General features: G+C 37.6%; 1 protein-coding gene across 7 annotated transcripts in view; it reads left to right on the top strand.

Annotated features, from left to right (window-relative positions):
- The window catches only part of ppfia2 (PTPRF interacting protein alpha 2), a 960,214-nt gene that overhangs the window by 912,177 nt on the left and 33,682 nt on the right, over window positions 1–14,355 (top strand). For 6 of the 7 annotated variants that reach the window (XM_051919721.1, XM_051919703.1, XM_051919727.1 and 3 more), the window contains 2 exons: window positions 3,324–3,353; window positions 6,701–6,876. In XM_051919721.1, the coding sequence (XP_051775681.1) occupies window positions 3,324–3,353; window positions 6,701–6,876 (206 nt within the window). The remainder of the gene's footprint in view (window positions 1–3,323; window positions 3,354–6,700; window positions 6,877–14,355) is intronic. The other variant, XM_051919713.1, reaches the window with a different exon arrangement.

The following is a 14,355-nucleotide window of genomic DNA, read 5'->3' as shown; positions in this document are numbered from 1 at the left end:
ACTCCGCTCATCCAAGAACTCAATCAGGGTGTGACACACACATTCAGGGATATCTTTACACTTCATACTCAACAACAGAGCTGCAAATACAGGTTGTGCACAAACCTACCAGCTCAGCCATACCATGCATGTAATGGTGGTTGTTCAATGGTAGCACTTTATTTTATAAAAATGTTGGTGTACTATAGTAAGATTTATAAAACTGATTTAACTAATTTTTGTCATTTGTAAATGTTTATCTTTTCTCAGGGGTGGGGGTTGATTTGTTTTCAATCCTATTTTTGTAAAAATTGATCTATTTGTATGGAATGATTACAATAAAATTAAAAAAGTAAATATGTATCTTTAGTGCACCTCAATTAGTGTTTAAATGAGAATACCAGAAGCACAACCTTGGGATGCATCATGATTTACTGTATACTGTACTTTCTTCTTCCTTTATCTGATTTGGGTTTTTTTTATACTTTTTCCATATTTCATATTTTTTCATGAAGAAAGTTTTGATATCCTTAGAAAATGTTTTAAACATTTTTTGAAGGATTTACGACCTTGTTGTTTTTGGACACAGGAACTCAAGAGTAAATGAACAGATTCTTATGAAAGTTTGTGGACATCCTCAATTTTTAAAGCCATTACAAACAACAGTCAAAACTGTTTCTCGAAGTTTACAACATTTTGCATATGCATTTAGTACTTTATAAGAAAGAGATTTGTGAATTTTGAGTCCAAATCCAAATTTTAAACCCAGTAATGGTATTGCATCTTGTACAAATTCTGGTGAATTCCTACTGCACTCATGTTGTAAATATGGTGAAAGTCAAATGCTGGCTACATGTATTTTTTCATTTAATGCAAATGATTTAATACATTTTCCCATTCAGACGCATAGCGTCATGCTGGTGGATGGGGCACAGTGAATAGCACGGCTGTCTGACAGGTTCAGATTCCTGTGTTTATTTAAAGTTGGCATGGTCCTCACATGCCTTGTTTTTGTCTATGGGTTTCTACCATATCTGCAAGTAGGTTGAAGGTTTGTTTAACTGGTGACTCTGAACTCACTCAAGTGTGTGAATGTGTGTGTGTGTGGCTAGGCTTGCTGGCTTCCTGCAATACAAAATCCGATTAAGTGAGTTTTAGGGTGTTATACTTGTTCAAGCGTAGTTTGATCTTTGTAAGCAGTGTAAACATAAGCACTGGGACAATTACTTTAAAATTTCTCAATTTACCGCATAAACAAGCAATACAGGTTTTAGGTGAAAAGATGAAAATGAGACTAAACTACAAAATGTTACCTTTTATTTCTGAGGATATTTGTGTAAAATTTCAGAATCCTAACACTTTGTGTGGACAGCCCAGTGATGCATTGGTAGGAAATCCCAGCCGCTCCATGCGTGGAGATGGCATCTTCTCCTCGTGTTTCCTCCAGGTGCTCTCATTTCCTCCCACAGTCCAAAGATGTGCAAATTAGTGGAACTGGCAATGATAAATTGTCCTTGGTGTGTGTCTGTGTCTATTTTAACCCTGTCATGGACTGTCGCCTTGTCCAGGGATTTTCCCTGACTTGTTCCTGATGCTGGCTGGGATAAACTCCAGCTTGCCCTTGGCCCAGCTGTAGATGAGCAAGTCTGAAAAATGAATGAATGAATGATAAACACTTAGTGTTCTGTTTCTCCTATTCACATTTTACATTCCCAATTATTTAATGAACATTATTAATAATAAAACAAATAAATAAAATGGTGAGATGCTGCCAAAAAGATATAGTAGATAAACAGAGAAAGACATCACAATTGTAGAATAAAGGAGTGAAGTCCTCTGCTGTCACAAAACAGCTCTTGTTGTTATATCGCTCTGTCTCTATTTTTGTTACTTTATTTGACTCTCACACTTAGTGTATATGCAGAGCATTTCTGTCCTGTGCTGTAATCATTTTTCTTTATAAACTACCTATGATAAGTATCACAAGACTTAATATAACATTCTCAAACACACTTCATCAAGTATGAGGTTGTGAAGACCTATGAAGGGTGCTGTGTAAAAAAAGATGTAACAAAAGTTTAACCCTACAACAATCGCATTTGTCCTCTTCTGTTTAAGTAGCTGCAGTTGTAGGGGACATTAACACTGGCTGTGTAGGATTCAGCTGCCTCACACAAGGAAAGCAAGCTGGGGCGCTGCTAGGCATCTGGTTGGGCAAGGACCATGTAAAGAGTTCTGTGCATTGGCCTTTTCAATGAAGAGCACCTTTCTTTGAAGATGGGGGAAACGAGATTGAGATACGGTTCCAAACAGAAGGGAGTAATGTAGTGCGTACAGTGTTGTTCCTAGAATTCAGGATTTCATTATTGCTATAATCATATTCGTCGTACGCCAAGGTAAATAACAGATGTAGCTGATACAGTCTGGCTCATAATGGTTGACCGTATACTTTATTTATTTAATTTTTTAGTAAGTCACTTTAACAAACTGATGGCTGGATAGCTGTGTTGTGTGTTTGTTACTCCTAGTTTTCACTCGCATACAACGAACACTGCCATCAGAAAATGTAAAGCTTGTCACATCATACCCAAGAAGACCCCAAGCTGTAATGGCTGCCAAAAGTGTTTCAACTAAGTACTGAGTAAAAAGTCTAAATACTTGTGTTGATGTAATGTTTCAGTTGCTTATTTCTAATGCATTTGTAAGAATTCTAAAACCATTTTTGGTTTCTCATTCTTGGGTATTGAGTGTTGTTAGATGAGGGTAAAAATGAGTATAAATGATTTTAGCATATGGCTGCAACATAACAAAATGTGAAAAAAGTGAAATGTTTAAATACTTTCTGAAGGCACTGTATGTGTTAACAACACAAACACTAGATAGATAGATAGATAGATAGATAGATAGATAGATAGATAGATAGATAGATAGATAGATAGATAGATAGATAGATAGATAGATAGATAGATAGATAGATAGATAGATAGATAGATAGATAGATAGATAGATAGATAGATAGATAGATAGATAGATAGATAGATAGATAGATAGATAGATAGATAGATAGATACTTTATTAATCCCAAGGGGAAATTCACATACTCCAGCAGCAGCATACTGATACAAAAAAACAATATTATACACAACACTTCAATTTTTCCTTATTTTTCTGATCAGGGTTAGCGCTGGCTTCAGCTGGCATTCTGTTTCTAACATGCTCAAAATGATTAAGTTGCTGTAGTATTTATGTTAATTTCGTCTTAAGAGTATTTGCGATTTATCTCATTTTTTTTTTCCTTTTTTCGCTTATGCTGGGGCCATTCTTCATGTGTGGTGATACAACAGAAGGAGTCAGAAGAAGGCAGCTGGGCACAGGTATGAAACTGTTCAGATTTTTGGGTACACTGCAGTGCAAACATCAAACTATAATGTTGTGCATTTGACTTACTTTACTTTTATCCAACGTAGGATCCTGTTTAGAAATTAAAGCAATTATCATCTAAATTTGTAGTAGCTGTTTGATTTTGAATGTTGTGGCAATGAAAAAAAAAACACAAAAGCTGAGTAAAAAAGTAAAAAATCCATCTCTAGTCGCAAACATTGTTATAACAAAATGTGTCCATCTAAGTGATGCCTGGGTTTTGAGTTCTGGACATTAGTTATTTTTGTAACCATACTGTTAAATATGATTAGTGGAGGTAATACAATAGAAACCTGGAGTACTCAGTAATGGTCCTGGAGGTCCGCAGTTAGCTACAGGTTTTCTCTTTAACCAGTTTCTTAATTAGAACCAGTTTATTTACTAATAAAGCAACTTTTTGGGGCTTAGTTTGAGCATGAGAAATGTGCAATATTAATAAACTGTAATTTTAGTTAATCCAAAATTGCCTATTTATTGCATGTTATTTTAATTGTTGCTTGTTTTCTTAACCGTACATCAGTTAAAAATGAGGTGCAAATGACAAACAAACCATCAGCTCTCCAGATAACATGCTTCCATGTAAACCTGTGTATATACATCATGAAGTCAGTCAGTCATTTCCCAACCCGCTATATCCTAACACAGGGTCTTGGGGGTCTACTGGAGCCAATCCCAGCCAACACAGAGTGCAAGGCAGGAACAAATCCCGGGCAGGGTGCCAACCCACCGCAGGGCACACACACACCCACACACCAAGCACACACTAGGGACAATTTAGGATCGCCAATGCACCTAACCTGCATGTCTTTGGACTGTGGGAGGAAACCCACGCAGACACGGGGAGAACATGCAAACTCCATGCAGGGAGGACCCAGGAAGCGAACCCAGGTCTCCTTACTGCGAGGCAGCAGCACTACCACTTACATCATGAAGTATCTGTGCTAAAAAATGTTTTGAAATAAATGAGAGGAAAGGGAAAGACCACAAAACATATGGATAAAGTTCTCAGAAAACCAAAAATATGCAATTTTTGTTTTGGAAGAATGAAAGCACTAACAAGCCATATCATTAAATCCATCCATCCATTGTCCAACCCGTTAAATCCGAACACAGGGTCACAGGGGTCTGCTGGAGCCAATCCCAGCCAACACAGGGCACAAGGCAGGAACCAATCCAGGGCAGGGTGCCAACCCACCGCAGAACACACACAAACGCACCCACACACCAAGCACACACTAGGGCCAATTTAGAATCACCAATCCACCTAACCTGCATGTCTTTGGACTGTGGGAGGAAACCGGAGCGCCCGGAGGAAACCCACGCAGACACGGGGAGAACATGCAGACTCCACGCAGGGAGGACCCGGGAATATCATTAAATACCAAGTTTAATTTATCTGCTAGGCCTTAATTGAAATTATGAATCTGGTTGGAATGAAAACCTGCAGTCACTGCGGATTTTCAATCTCATAATTGACTAACCCACTATATACATTTCATATAGTGATTTACTCTAAAATTTCTCATTTTATGTCATATTTTGCAATTATATTGAGCTAATCTAAATCTTGAAAATCAAACAGAATGAGTCACATCAAGAAGACTCATAACTGAAAAGAGAAGGCCATGTTATTAGAGAATACTGAATAAATCCTTCACATCATTAAGGTTTATGCTGGTCAGTGGCCAAGGAGAGACATTGCCAGTAAACTGGAGATTATTAATTAATAAAATGGTTGTGGAAGTTGGGAATGGTAGACCTGGGTGTGATGTTTCACAGCATCTGGCAATAGCTGAGTGCTCCATTTACTTTTATTGATTTTGTTGTTGACTCGTTCCATGCTTTTGGTACTCATTTGCTGCCTTCCGTGTTTGCTATGCGACTGAAATCGTTTTTGGGATTATGTCGGCTGCAAAGCTTTTATTCACACTCTTTGAGCTTACTCTTAATGCTGGCGTGTAACTTAGCAGAAGCAATTCACAGAGGATGAGTTGCCATCTTTTCTTGATTGTAGCATTTTGTTGGCATATTCATGATGTTCTTTGCTGCATGCAACCTTATGACCAGCTTCAGCTTCGTTGGGCAGAAAGTGCCAAGGAGACAGTTCATAGGTTTCTCATTAGCTGTTACTTGTTAGGATTTGAGACAGGACTTGTTAGGGATTTACCATGCACAGTATGGTGCCCTGTGTCATTACAGTCAAACAGGATGTGCCAACACTGTTTTCCTTTATATGGTAATACTGATGTGTATTTCTCACTTTGGAAAATTCTTTTCAATAAATAATATTTTACATGTCTGAATGTGGACCGAGATTTGTTCTGGAATGATATACCAATTTAATATTTTTCTCTTTATATAGATACTAGCTGTACTACCTGTCTAAGACGGGTTGAAATCTAAATAGTCAAGCACACCTCATCATTAACGTTTGCAGTGCACCATGCAATGCATATGTCACTGGTAAATGCAGTGTTTAATGGTTGTGAGGTGCCATCTGTTGAAATGACAAATGCAATGCATTGCATTACTAAAATTGTTTGTGACGCACCATCTTTAAGAATGACAGAGGTATAGCAACCGGACGGATGCACAGACTTATCCTTTTATTAAGTTGGATACTGTACACCTCATTTAAAAAGAATAGTGTCAAAACAGGCGATTTGCAGAATGAGATTGTTTTGTTTTTTCTTTTCATTAATATATTGTGACACTGTCACAAGAAATATATCTTGCTAACAAATAATGAGGAGTCTAAATTCTTACCATTGAATCTTGCATAGTCATGTACAACAAGAATTTTAACAGTTCAGAAGATGATGTCTTCTGTTAGGGTATATTAAATGTTTTAACCATTTTTATGTTGCATAACTGCGGATCTAGTCAGATATATAATTCCTAATTCGAAACTTACTTAGAACTCTTTTACCTTTGCTTGAATAAATTTGTTTTCAAAACCTAAAAAGCTTCCCTTTTAAGGAAGAAAAAAAGGTTTTGACATGTTATTTTTAGCTTTCTTGTGTCTCTTCCTTATTTTTCTTGGAGAGCCTTCTATGGAAAGGTAAGACACTCCCTTCATCGAGGAAAGAACTTCTTCTACCTTTATGCCCAGATCAAGTTCTGGACTACTCAAAGGTTAGGTCCTTAAATGCTTGCCCTTGTATTATTCTAGAATAAAGTTGTCTGTAGTTTTAGGATAGTTTTGGTGGTAACATGCTTCATATTTACATTCAAGCTTAGGTGATAGTCTGCATCAAATTGTTTCCTGCAATTAATTTTGAAATGCATTTAACTATTGCAGACATTGGCATATGGTGACATGAATCATGAATGGATTGGCAATGAATGGCTCCCAAGCCTTGGCTTACCTCAGTACCGTAGTTATTTCATGGAGTGCCTGGTTGATGCTAGAATGCTGGACCACCTGACTAAGAAGGACCTCAGAGTGCACCTTAAAATGGTTGACAGTTTCCACAGGCAAGTGACATTACATTTTTTAAAGGTAGTAAAAATTTAACCCCAGTGAACGTTAGATACATTTTGCTTTGCAAATAAAAATATATCTGGTTTATGTTTAGCTTGAGAATCTTATTGGCTAACAGATTTGTTCTTACAATGTACTGTACTTGTATTTTGTAAAAATTCAGACTATTCATATATATATATGTACTCTATATATATATATATATATATTTATATATATATATATATATATATATATATATATATATATATATATATATATATATATATATATAAACATAAATTGTTATGTTAACATTTTGTCATCCAGCAGGGCCATGCTGTCAGCTGCTTTTCTAAATAGTATTCTTTAAGCTTGTATTCACCAAACGCTTATGTTGTTCAGAATACAGGAAACTTAACATTATAAAATCAAACCCAACTTTGGATACCTGCAAGGTAACTATTCCATAAAGCCAACAGGGATTTGAATTGAATTTTTACTTTTCAATTTAACAGCTAATTGTGGGTTTTCATAATTGTACATTATCCATTGTCAACTTCAAGTTCATTTAGTTCCATGCGTACAGAGCACAATGAAGGTAGTTCATACTTGTGTGGTCCTGATCAACATACAACATGTCATCTTCAAAGCACTAATGTGGGTTCAAATCCAGTCTGCTGAAGGTACAAAGCAACAGCAATAACCATTGGCCAGTGGGACCACAAAAATAAAATATTCTTCACAATGATTAAGTATGAGCTGCTTGATGTCAGATGACAGATTCCACTTCCTACTTTTAGCCTTCCCAGCAACCAAGAAGAAGAAGAAGAACCAAGAACCTTTTATTTCAGATTTTGATAGCCATAAGCACTGTAGCAGTTTAACAAAGGAACCATACTGTCCAAGTTTAGTTATTTACTAACACAATGGATTGGAAAATCAACTACTACAGTATTTTGAAAACAAAAGTCATAATAATTTTAAGATTAAGAATGATTTTGCAACAGCAGTGTTCGCCTTCCACGTTCTTCTGCAAATCCCAGTTTCTCCATTAACTCCATTGTGCAAAACAGATAAATGTTTGTCATTAGGTGGAAGGTTTATCATCAAAACACTCATTTTCTAGATGCACGTTAAAATTTGTTTTCAGATTTACAACACTGCTTAGCCTTGGCTCCATTCAAATACCAGTTACACAGATTTGCATTGCCATCAGTATTTAGTGTATCCCTGACATTCTGGCCAATCTGTTCACATTACAAGTGATGACTGCCCAGATGGTTCTTCCTCACTCTTTATTTTATACTTCCTTCATTTTCAGTTTCATGTGAATAGTTAAGTAAGTGACCATTTTTGTTTTCATTCATATTTTGGCACCTACTCTCAAGATCTCTCAGTGAGGTTCCAGTGGTCATAAAATATTCAATTTATAACTGAAAACCCATCCATTCATTTTTGAATTGGAAATTTGATACAAATATATTTAATTCTTGTATAACCACCTCCCTGGCACCCCACTTTCTTTTCATTCAATTCATTATTTTTCATTCTCAGCATTTCTGGGTAACTTTTGATTGATTTATAAGTATCTTTATTTTATTACTACCTAATTGTTATCAAATCTCAACATGCAGAGACGACTAGGCAGAGTGGTGGCTCTGAGGCTAGGGATCTGCACTGGCAATCGGAAGGTTGCCGGTTCGAATCCTGTAAATGCCATTAGGGACTCTGCTCCGTTGGGCCCTTGAGCAAGGCCCTTAACCTGCAATTGCTGAGTAGGGATGGGAATTGAAAACCGGTTCTTGTTGAGAACCGGTTCCCACTGTTTCAATTCCATGGAATTGTTTGCCATTTTTGCAAACGATTCCCCTATCGATTCCAGTCGCCTCGAATGACGTCACCACGTTGCGTAGCGTCATTTACCCAGCAGGAAACATGGTGCCTAAGCGGCACAAACGCTCAAAAGTTTGGTTATACTTTACGAGAAAGGATGACAACAGGGCAACTTGCAATACTTGCAAAGTAGATATTTCATCAAAGGGAGGAAACACTACGAATATGCAAAAGCATTTGCTCACGCGATAACCTTAAATGAATGTCGAGTTTTTGATTCGCTCCGGACTAGTGAATATCAACCCAGCAGCAGCGGTAACGTTTGCACGTCCTCTCCCGTTAATACGGCAGGTAACTAATCAACTAATATTGCATATTATGTTAGCGCGATTTGCCTTATTGCAAAACCTGCTATTACTGTGCATTGCATTTAGATGACCATGACGAGAGAGACAGACAGAGTCTGGCTGACTTAGATGCTGGCAGTTCTCGCTGCAGTCTACCGGTAGCTTCTCCTTTCACAGAGGCAGGGAAAAGTAAAAATTCCTTCCTGAAAAAGCAGATATGCTTATATTTCTGCAAAAGAATTGTTAATTCTCCATAGTTGATGGTTGCAGAATTGCACAGTGTACAGTTCCATTGGACTTGAGTTGATTGTATTTGTTGCTGGCTGATGTAGTTTTATTTTTGAGTGCTCAGCTCATATATACTTTTAAAAAGGAGAGTGTAAATGTTACTGGACATTCTTGTGTAATTGCCACAGAATAATTTATGTTATACTTTGTTATTGCTACAGAAGAATATTTATTTTATTATTATTTTACATTTACAAATTTTTTTCTGGGGACCCCGTGGCACCCCATCGAGGAGCCGTAGGCTGTGGATCTCTTAAGATCTCACTGTTGGGTTGGTAAGGTCATGCTACTCCTAAATTTCTGTCTTGTTCAAAGATAAGATATAAAACAAAGTTCTAAGCTAATCGACCTGTGTGTTCTCCTTTTTTAAAAATAAGAATCGATAGGAGAATCGATAAAGAATCGAATTGTTAAACAGAATCGAAAATGGAATCGGAATCGTGAAAATCTTATCAATTCCCATCCCTATTGCTGAGTGCTTTGAGTAGTGAGAAAAGCGCTATATAAATACAAAGAATTATTATTAACATTAATCCATGGAGTGGGGGTTGCATCTGAAGTGCTAAACGATTTGAGCTTTCAGACTTATCTTTTGGTTTTCCAATCATGTCACCATTTTCCTTCATGATGACAGACTATGGGTTGAAACTCCAAAGATTCAATCCCAAGTACAAGTATTAGATTTAAAGTAAATATACATAACTCTCTGAAATGAGGAGCCTGGAAATATGGAGGGAATTGTGAGCAGAGCCCCTTGACTTCCAGATTACAATGTGGCAGGTGATGAGATTTAGACTTTGGGTGGTGTAACAGGGGTGACCCACTAGAAGTAGGTTTCATGCTGGGATGGTGTAATGTAAACGGTGGATATGTCCCCTTCAATTTTTAAAGCAATTATTTTATGTCCCTTGCACTTTCAGTGGATAATTAAGTAATTGCCACAATGGATGCGTTTGTGATTTTTGCTCAGATTTCTTTTCCTGCTAGCACCCACCCTTCAAACCTGGAAGCACTCGTGTTGAGAGAATGAGACTTACAAGAGAAGTAAACACACAAGAAAGTTACATCCCTTCAGACTCCTAAGCCTCCAGTGTGCCACATGTGGGGTTGAGAAAACATCCCTCCACACTTTTGAAATAACTATTAATGATCCCTCAGTTCAAGTTGGAATCTGCTGATTTCTTTAAACCACAATTTAGTCCAATGTGGTTACTTTGTTGCCATCATAACTCCCTCTACAGCAAGTGATATATAACATGGTCAAATGGATGGATGAATCCTACTATTTTTTTATTTTATGTTACATTTTAGTGCACTCTTTTCTACATTATAAAATATTGTATTTCCAGTTAGAACAGTCTGTTTATGATATGTTATTTTTTGAAGGCCTGTTGTCATTTGTAAATGTGACTCATAATGTATACTGGTACTTTTTCTATAGTACTGTATTTGCATTCAATTTATAATATGATTACAAAGTTATTTTACTGCGGTTAACAAAAAGACTTTGGATCCATTAATTTAAAATCCTCTTCCAATTAAAGCAAATGACATGTTGAAACACAGCAAAAAAATGAGAAGTGTATTCACATAAACTTCACAATGAAATTCTGTTCGGAGTAAAGAAGCAGCATCAGCTTGCAGGTAAGATTGTATTCCACGGTGCCTCTCTTCACATTAGCGTCACCTTGGTTTAGTTATGCTTGTCCAGAACATTCGTTTATTTCTTTTTCTGCAGAAGACATCTCGCCATTTACATCAGAGCAACTGGAAAATGTCTGTCTAACTCATTACAGGAGCGTGTCAGTTCTGGCAGGAGTGAAACCTTCCCAAATAAGTTGTTAGTCATCAGTTCACAGACACACAACATTTTAAAGTGATTCACCGAGATCAATAAAAGAAAGTCATTAGATGGTAAACTGGCAGCACTCAGTGTGCACTGAGATTTACGTTTCCTTGACAATGATCTTTTTCCTAGTTTCTGACTCATTTAAGTTATTCTCCTTGACTTTTCCCATGGCCAGATTTTCATTTGAGGCACGACAGGTGTCACATAATCAATTAAAGCTATCTTATTTAACATTTATATTACGTAGGCCTTTCATAAGAACTATCACGAGGGCCTTTAATAAAGCAATATTACACTATAGTAAACTACAAAACAGGCATCATGGTGGCACATTGGAAAGGATTGCTGTGTCACAATGCTAGAAATATGATGCAGGTGCTTACAGGTGCTCTTCAGTGTGGACTTTGCATGCTTTCCCAGTGCCAACTAAATTTACTTTTGTGAAATGGTAATAATTTCAATAGTAACAACAAACATGTTTATGTGTGAGTGTGCAATTTGATTCATGGAGTCCTGAATAAGGCACATTACCTGCATTGTGGCCATGTAGCATGATTCCCCGAGGGTGATCCAGCTTGCAGGATTCTCATTGTTGAGGACCTGAGTGGCTGAACTGGGCCAACGGGACACCCACGTAATACCTGGCTGTGACAGATACAGGTAATTTCTGGCGGGCGGGACTGGACCGCGTGTCTGCCTGCGGGGTTGTCAATCAGGGTCCCAAGCTGTTTCATTGTGTGGAGAGTGTGGCAATGCACTGTACCAGTGCATGCTCTCCGACATGTACAATTTGATTGATTGGATTGCTGCCCAAGATTCATTCCCATCAATGAGATTTGGCTTCCTATTGCACTTTACTGGAAACAACACATTCAGAAAATTAGAAAAATAAACTAAACATCTCAACAGTAATAATATTTAAAGATACACAAAATTTCAGTTCAGGATAAATTACAGAAATATTAACACATTGGGGCGGCACGGTGGCGCAGTGGGTAGCGCTGCTGCCTCGCAGTTGGGAGATCTGGGGACCTGGGTTCGATTCCCGGGTCCTCCCTGAGTGGAGTTTGCATGTTCTCCCCGTGTCTGCGTGGGTTTCCTCCGGGGGCTCCAGTTTCCTCCCACAGTCCAAAGACATGCAGGTTAGGTGGATTGGCGATTCTAAATTGGCCCTAGTGTGTACTTGGTGTGTGGGTGTGCTTGTGTGTGTCCTGCGGTGGGTTGGCACCCTGCCCAGGATTGTGTCCTGCCTTGTGCCCTGTGTTGGCTAGGATTGGCTCCAGCAGACCCCGTGACCCTGTGTTCGGATTCAGCGGGTTGGCAAATGGATGGATGGATGGATGGATTAACACATTGGTACATATGTCTACACAATTATCAGGACAAGGTCATATTTAAATAGACTTACTGTAGGTTGTGTCTTTACTGAAGAAGAAAAATAAAATGGCCAGGAATAAATGCATTCAAACCTGTTAAAACAATAGATCTTAAAAGTCATTCTTTATAAAATGCCATCAGTAAATATCCTGTCATTAAAATCTGAGCAGTGTAAAATTTTTAGGCTTATAAATATACTCTGATATGTGCTGTGTAATAAAATATTATTCTGCAAAAAACTATGAATTAGGTACTTCTGTGTGAGTAAATGTTACAAATATTCGGTAAAAGATCACTTCTCTGAGTCAAGGAAAAGAATAAGAAACCAGACTCAGGAGCTGCTGTATGATTTAGTTCGGAGCTTTTTATTCATTGTCAAAAATAAAGGCGTTTAGATTGAAAATCTGTCACTTGGTTACTGAATAGCTCTATTCCGCTAGATGATCTCAGCAACACCGCTGTTTGGAAAGGCAGTGATAAATTGGCTTTTTTACGATCAAGATGCATTTATGGTAGAGCCTCTAATGCAATAATGCCCAAGAAACAGAGTGCTGAAAGTAGTCATTCAAAGCAAGATTCTTATTACCAATCCCTAGAAAGTGCTGACATAAAACAGCCAAGCTAATCAATCTCTGTAGACGGCACCACACGGACAGCAGAGGAAAGTGGAAAATGAGGAGATTCCATACTCGAAAGCCAAAAACATGTGCATCATCTGTGGAGTCTTATTACTTTTCATGTTTTCTTTTTTCTTCTTTATGAATGCATGTTCAGAAACTATCCAGACATATCTCACTCCCTCTTCCTTCATGTCGTCCATCCCAACGCATCATAGAACCATTACAAATCCAAAATAGCATTTCATAGCCCTTGTAGAGGATGGAATAAGGACCAGGAAAACTGAAGAAAATTTGGGGTGCCAATTGGGTGGTTTCTTTGAGCTAGGGAAGAGAAAACAGAGGATACGGCTAGCTTTGTTGCCCCCTCCTGTCCCGGTGGGTTATTGTAATACCTTGTTTGAGCCTTGCAGGTGATCCTCAGGCACCCATTCTAGACACACATCATGCATTTACTTTACTTTCTTAAGATTGAGCAAGGATGTAATGAGAAGGAAGCTTCTGCTAGTTTTTTTCTTATTCAGTTCTTCATCTTTGTATCTGTTCCATCCATTTTCACTACCTACAGTAGTGTAGAGGAGTGTTGTTATGAATTGGTCTCATTTTTGAATTGTGTGATACATTTCCTGTGATCTTTAACTCATATTTTGGACTGTGTTTACAGTTGCTATTGAAGGATAGCCAAGAGTGTGTGATATGGTGATATAAAGATCATGTCGTGCATTTCCTCCTTATCCGAATTTTACGGATATAAACAAAATGTTGTGCTAGTGTTTTACAGATATAAACAAAACCTGTTGCTAGTGTGTGCTTTGCTACTGATTTTTTCTTATCATTAAAGAACCTTTTTGATGCAATTTTTGACTATGATTCTGATTACTGTTAGAGCTTTACTCAAAGATAGGTTTGACTTTTAGTATTGATGTTTGGCTTATAGTTCTAAATACATTTCATCTTCTGGTCCTTTCCTTCTAATAGTTCCTTTTACTGAGTTGTAATAGGTTGCCAGGAAGTTGTACACTTCAGCTCTTGAAAGTAGAAAATCAGGTTATGCCACAGACAATGCAAATTTCACAGTAATACATTTGTAGGAATACTACCAGGTATATGCTGTATTTATGGAGAATGCCCCAGTGGTAATCTCTCCAAGGATGCAGATTTAGGACAGTGGCAGTGAGA

This window comes from Erpetoichthys calabaricus, chromosome 1 (assembly GCF_900747795.2).
Source record: "Erpetoichthys calabaricus chromosome 1, fErpCal1.3, whole genome shotgun sequence".
Lineage (NCBI taxonomy): Eukaryota > Metazoa > Chordata > Cladistia > Polypteriformes > Polypteridae > Erpetoichthys > Erpetoichthys calabaricus.
Note: the sequence above shows the minus strand (reverse complement) of the source record. Positions and strands in the feature narration are given on the sequence as shown.